We start from the raw sequence: 6,739 nt of genomic DNA, 5'->3' as shown, positions 1-6,739 counted from the left end.
TAGAATTAGAGATCAGTGGTCATTGTCAACACACCACAGCACACAACAATGAAATGTCACCTCTGCATTTGACCCATATGTGACTTTCGTGACATAGTAGGGGGCAGCTAATTCAGTGCCCAGGGAGCAGTGCCTGGGGGCAGTACCTTGCTCAGGGTACCTCAGTGGTGACTTGCTGGTGGGGGATTCGACACTGCAATCTTTCAATTACAAGTGTGCTACCCTAACCATCAAGCCACTACTGCCCAATACCTTTGCCATGAAGGGGTGTACTGGGTTTGTAACAATGTTTAGGTAGGTGTTGCGTGTCAAAGCAACACCCCCATGAATACCAGGACCCAAGGTTTCCTAGCAGAAATTTGCCCAGATCATCACACTGCCTCCACTGGCTTGCCTTCTTTCCATAATGCATCCTGTTGCTGTCTCTTCCCCAGGTAAACAACGCATATGCACTTGATTGTCCACATGATGTAACAGAAAATGTGACTCGGCAGATCAGGCCACCTTCTTCCATTGCCCCATGGTCCAGTTCTGATTCTCACATGCTCATTGTAGGTGCTTTTGACAGTGGAAAGGGGTCAGCATGGGCACTCTGACCAGTCTTATGCAGCCCCATACACAGCAAGCTGCAATACACTGTGTGTTCTGACACCTTTCTACCATAGCCAACATTAGCTTATTCACCAACTTGTGCTACTCTCATGAGATCGGACCAGACAGGCTTCCATTTGCATCAATGAGCCTTGGGCCCCCATGACCCCGTCGTCGGTTCACCGGTAGGCCTTCCTTGGACCACTTTTGGTAGGTCCTGACCACTGTATGCCCAGAACACCCCACAAGACCTGCCGTTCTGGAGATGCTTTTACCGTCACAGTTGTCAAATTCCCTTAGATCCTTATACTTGCCCATTTTTCCTGCTTCCAACACATCAGCGTCAGTGACTGACTGTTTGCTTCCCTAATACATAATGTTTGGCAGGTGTCATTGTAACAAGATAATTAATGTTATTCCCTTCACCTGTCTGTGGATTTATTGTTATGGCTGATCAGTATAGCCTAAAACATAAAAATATAGTCTAAAAATAAAGTTACTGGAAAAACTATGGATTACAGCAATACTCTGAGTGCATTTCTGAAATCAGCATTTAAAAGTACATAAAAGACACTCCAGTTGTTCTGTGACAAAATCGTTGTAAACTGTTAACCACTTCAATAAAGAAAACTTGGGAGTCAGTGGGCAGAAGACCTGGCAGGATGGATGGATGGACAGATAGCCCAGGTTGAGGTGTCTTGTCACAGATCTTGCCTATGAAGGCCAATAAACGGTTTGAACCTGCAAGCTTTGAGTCAGAGTCATGACAGGTTTGACTCAGGGGTAAGCAGGGCTGTTTCATATGAGAGCAGCCACAGAGGCCACTAACTTAACAAACAAAGGGCACAGATTGGGGGGGGGGGGGGGATTGCAGCAGAACAATCAGCATAGACAATAATAAAACCCAAAGTGCGACCTCTGGTGATCAAGAAAGGAAGTAACAGTCGAAATTTACAAGAATAATAGAACTTTTAAAGAAACTTGCCAAAATTCTAACTGCTTCTTTGATATTTGTCTTCGCATAGGCCTGATCTTTTTACCTAGTACTGCAATGGTAAATGAGTTGGGCTACAATGTTGCAAGTTTGAATCTAGAGGTATTTATAGTTACGTCCTTGACGTGAATAATCTGTTAGAAAATTTACAGACGCTCTTCTACTTACAAACAAGTTACATTCTGAACAGCCGTTCGTAACTTGAAATGTTCATAAGTCATTATTCAATATCATTTTAAGGGCATACACAAATACAAAGAACTAGGATGCTGGGAGTATGCACACTATGCTGCTGCACGGCGGGAGAAGCAGCCATACTTACTAGGTGGAATTGGCGCGCAGAAAAGAAAATTGATGTTGCGGACGAGAAATGGGAGCCCAGTGAACACAATTTGAACTTACAGGCCTCTTTGCATGTCTGAAAGTTCATAAGTTGAAAGTTCGTAAGTAGAGGAGCATCTGTACTTGTTATTTAAATTGTGGGACTACTGACAAGTGGTGAGAAATCATCTATAAATTCCTCTTTAATCCATATTTACTGTAAAACATTTTCCTTCAATGCATATGATAGGCGATCATGGCAGATGCCTCATTTCAGAATATGCTTCCTGTCTGATTAACAGTCTACGGCCGGAGCCTGGGCAGCAGAAATAAGCTCACACAAAACCTGGGAGGGCAACTGCTGCACAGCAAGCTGAGCTCATGACTTTCTTAACCCTGCATTTACACTCTACAGCAGTGGTTGCCAAACAGACGTTTTCAGTTGATTGCAATACAACCTCCAATCCCCTGCGTACCCCCCAGACTGGCAAAATTTACTGTAGTGACTCTGTAGCTTACCAGAGTATTTTCTTTGTAAAAGCAGCTCTCAGTGTAAAAAAAAAAAAGGTTGGAGACCCCTGTTCTACAGAATATTCCCCCAAAAAGACGGCCTCCTGGCAGGGGCACCGATAGAGGTTTTGGGCCCCCAACCCTGTCACTCAGGTTCCTGAAATCATCCTAACCACCTCCCACAACCCCCATTTTGGCACCCCTGCTTGATCATGAAAGATATTTTTTTCCCTTATTGTCTGCCACTTTAGCCAAAAAATGACCATTGTTGGATGCAGGGGCAGATCCAAGCATAGGCAAACTCGGCAACTGCCTGAGGTCTGCTGGGCAGAAAGGGACCCAGACTAAGTCATGAAAAAATATATTTATTATATAGTCATATAGCCTACAGAACATTAGTGAGAGCATGGGTCCCTGTCCTACCCTGTTCAGTTTGTCATTTTCTCATTTGACCAGCAGGTGTCACTGCCCATCCTGTTTTCCAGATGTTTCCTTAGGTTGGTATTGTGTTCCTACTTCCAGGGCCAGCAGGTAGCTGAATGGGGCTAAGGCTGTGGCTGAGAACTGTGCTCCCCCAGGTTGTGGGACTGACCCTGGCAGCTAACTGACCCTTATTTTTAGTTTGGTATTCCCCTTGTTAGTTTGCGCGATTAAGTTGTTTCTATTCTTTTTTTGTTTTTGTGCTTTTGTTAGTTTTCCCTGCTTGTATTTAGTTCTGTAGTATATTCTATAATTAAGGTGACCACCTAACCCATGTCAAAGGGGACACTATGAGCTAGGACAGGGCTTGTAAATTACCATTTCAATTAAAAAGACCTGGATTTCACTTTAGCACTGAGTTCTTTCTGTGTACTGATTGGTCAGTCTCCTATAATCATGCATGTGTCACTAATGCTAAAGTAAATCAGCTGGATGAGTCTTTCAATCAAGGAAACAAGCCAGTAAAAGCACAAGAATAATTGAACTAATTAGCCAAGCACTTGAGCCATGACATGGATTAGGCCTAGGTGGTCACTCTATAATCCAGGTCCTAGTTGTCCTAGTGTTTGAGTCTTACTGTTTAGTCATTATAACCCTCACCTGTGTCTTGTTTCTCATAGGTCCTAGTGTTTAGTTAATTGTCGACGGTTTTCTCATTATCTCCGGCTTGGTCACATTTCCCCTACTTGAGTGCAAGTGCTGTGAGATACTATACACTTTGTTAACATATGTTGACATAAGACGCAAAGTACGCAAGTGTGCAAAGTGCTGAATTTCCCGGGCTTGAAAACAATAGGTCACACTATGTTATCATTTGTGTTACTTGTGTTTCTGGATGTCTTTCACTGTAGAGTAGGATGTGTAAACATTCGTTATATACCGACAGACTTTCTCGTGTTTGATGTAATCATTAGTCATCACTGACACGATGAATTGTGGTCTATGTGGTCAACCAGAGGACCTGCTTCCTTGCAATATTTGCCAAAGTATGGTTAGAGTGCAGATTATTGAGGAACAGGAGACGCTTGGATATTTCAGCTAAGTGCCTGAACGCGCCTGCCAAGAGTGGTAGCGTGTAAGCATATACTAGATGGAGCAAATGGGACAAAGCCTCTGTATATGCATCACAATTCATTAGTGATGAACAAATATGAGATCAGTATTTCAATTGTCTTGTTCATTACTTGTTCCTTCAGTCGTTCACAAAGTTTCACAAGATTAACACGTATGGTAACATAGTAACTGAAATATGCATCATGATTCATTAATGATGAACAACTAAGAGATCAGTATTTAACTTGTGTTATTCCTGACATTGCTTCAAAAGTACCTTCAGTAGTTTAGAAAGGGTTATAGGATTAACAGAAATAGTAACTGCCTGGGATAAAATATGCGTCACGATTCATTAATGATGAATTAACACGAGTATGTAACTAAGACTGAGTTTGTGGTTAATTAATACATAAGTAATAGTATAACTAAATTATTTGTGCCCTGTCAAGTAAAGCGTGACCAACTTATTCTTAAACATTTATCAAATTTCACTCAAATTTTGGGAGCGCCACACACCCCTTTCCAGTGCCCTCATGACCCCCCATGCTCTCCCAATCCATCTACTGACTTCATAGGAAGAGTCACCAGAGACTGCCAAGGTAAATCTCTCGACAAGGTCAACATTCTCTCCACAGACTGACACACTAATGGCTGTGCACAAGAAGTCTTTAAAGGCCTAGATTAACGTTACATCAGTTTTAATTTTCTATCATTTCTATTTCGGTTCCATATATACTGTATAATGTGTGTGTGTGTGTGTATGTGTGTGTGTGTGTGTGTGTGTGTGTGTAAAAACTATCAGCTCGCTGTCCAGCTGTGTACTGCTCTTGCGGGTTTGCGTGGGGGTTCTTTCCGAACGTGAGTGTAATGTCCTATATTTGGCCTGTAGAGGGCGTAAAATAGAAGTAGGAATCCTGGGGGGTTGCTCAGTTAATTGGTAGACAAGTGAACGGATCCTATTCTCATGCACTCATGTATCCACCCCTCCACCTCGTAAACGATGTCCTGGTCCAGCTTTTATGTTTCATTCTTAGTAATCATAAAAGAAACAAGAGAGTCGTCGGTTGTTTCTATTTAATATTCATAATATTAAGTACTACAACTTTCACTTGGTGAATTCTATAAGAATTGCGTGTTATAAACTCGCGAGCTGCTACACAGTGCAAATGTGATTTTTTTTTTTTTACAAAACTAAAGAAAAATGTAGTGTAGAAAACGTCAGCACAGCAACAATTATAACATTATCTGATATTTTACATGTCCGTTGGTAAAACGATATTCAGTATACGAGAAAAGGATCAACAGATGAACTTCAAAGTTTAAGATGCTATATGATTATATAACAATTACACATATTTAAATGTTAAATATATCTTTATAAGTTCTTTATAAAAATGTTTTCATCTTGATTGGTGAAGAATTGGACTTTCACGACTTCTTCCGTGCCCTTTCAATGCGAAAAAAAGTAAAATCAGACGTTTCAAATAGAAAATTTACGCAAGTCCACAAAGCAAATAACTTTAGCTGTAAAAGCAAATGTATCCAAAACAGCCACTTGAGCCGGTAAAAATTAACCGCAGCAACAGAGATACAGGCTAGGAACTCACTTGAGGCACTGGAGTATGTTAACAGTCAATTCGAGGGAGGGGTTTGCACAGATGAATCTTCCACTTCTGGTGTGGAAACTATAGTAATAGAGAGACAAAAATTAATTAGTAAGAGTTAATTTTCTCGGCGACGTTCCTCAATGGTCAACACAGCACTGAGCCCCGCACCAATCGGGGGGACACTTACATGACAGCGTTAATGTCGCAGGTGCCCGTCATACGCTGGATGGTGTAGCGCTTCAGCTTGTGACACGGAACGTGCCTGGAGGAGTACCCAACACAGCAGCTCGCTGCAGGAAAAAAGGCAAGACATTTAAACAAGTAAAAACGTGCCCGAGATACCGCTTCAAAACGTTGCTCCTTAACACGCGCACTGGGACACGCACCTGACTCAGTCCGGGAGAGGAGCAGGTGCAGAGTAACGAGCACCAGCAGAGCTGCACTGTAGTTCCTCGAGCAGGTCATGGCTGCTTGTGATTTGGAGCCTGGGATGTTGCAAGAAAAGACCGATAAATGCTTGTGGCTCCAGAGTACCCTTCTTTAAATACAATTCCCCTGGACTTTCCCACACTGTACCCGTTCATGCAATCGGCCGAATTCCATTTCCTCGTGTTATTTTGTTGATGCAATCAACCCAGCTGGAAACATTCCTCGATTACTTCCCCTTCGACCGCGTCAGAGCGGAGGAAATTTTTTACTGTCACTTGAAAAAATGTCTGCAATGCCTGAAAGGTTACATGAAAATGTTAACAATAAATTGCAAATTTCGTTTCCTTTTTTATACTTTATTTTTAAGGACATAAACAATACACAAATATAAAAGAACAAGCAGTTGTTGGTCACTATATACATAAAAAAATCCATCATTTATACAATGACAGGTGATGGAATCATAAACACAATCCATTTTTCCCAGTACTAGTAATATTTATCAAACCTTAAATTTAAAGCGAAAGTGATTCTCTCCATATTTTGGATAGTTACAATGTCTATCCACTCAGTCTTTGTTGGAGATTTCGTCTGTAACCATTTTCATGTTATTGCTTTCTTGCTGGCTGATAGTATTACCTTAATAAGGTCTTTTCTTGTGCTGGCAGTTGTGTTGGTATATTGCCCAAATAAATTATTGAGAAGGAACAGTCAATGCTGTCTCTAAAAATGCAGCACATTTCCTGTGTCATCT

General features: G+C 41.6%; 1 protein-coding gene across 1 annotated transcript; it reads right to left on the bottom strand.

Annotated features, from left to right (window-relative positions):
• Positions 1-5,009: 5,009 nt before the first annotated feature.
• LOC111839921 (C-C motif chemokine 20-like) lies at positions 5,010-6,157 on the bottom strand. Its single transcript, XM_023804254.2, has 4 exons — positions 5,943-6,157; positions 5,744-5,846; positions 5,557-5,634; positions 5,010-5,396 (listed from the first exon to the last, which is right to left on the bottom strand). The coding sequence occupies exons 1-4, from the start codon at positions 6,019-6,021 to the stop codon at positions 5,378-5,380; spliced, it is 279 nt and encodes a 92-aa protein (XP_023660022.1). The 5' UTR covers positions 6,022-6,157; the 3' UTR covers positions 5,010-5,377.
• Positions 6,158-6,739: the final 582 nt, after the last annotated feature.

The sequence above is a fragment of the Paramormyrops kingsleyae genome, chromosome 4, assembly GCF_048594095.1.
Source record: "Paramormyrops kingsleyae isolate MSU_618 chromosome 4, PKINGS_0.4, whole genome shotgun sequence".
In the NCBI taxonomy this organism is placed as follows: Eukaryota; Metazoa; Chordata; class Actinopteri; order Osteoglossiformes; family Mormyridae; genus Paramormyrops; species Paramormyrops kingsleyae.
Note: the sequence above shows the minus strand (reverse complement) of the source record. Positions and strands in the feature narration are given on the sequence as shown.

Excerpts from the sequence above, each read along its gene's own strand:
- LOC111839921 (XM_023804254.2), bottom strand. The coding sequence starts at position 6,021 with ATGACCTGCTCGAGGAACTACAGTGCAGCTCTGCTGGTGCTCGTTACT. Across the intron at positions 5,847-5,942 it reads CCTCTCCCGGACTGAGTCAG|CGAGCTGCTGTGTTGGGTAC; the intron begins GTGCGTGTCCCA and ends TTTTTCCTGCAG. Across the intron at positions 5,635-5,743 it reads TGCGACATTAACGCTGTCAT|TTTCCACACCAGAAGTGGAA; the intron begins GTAAGTGTCCCC and ends CTATTACTATAG.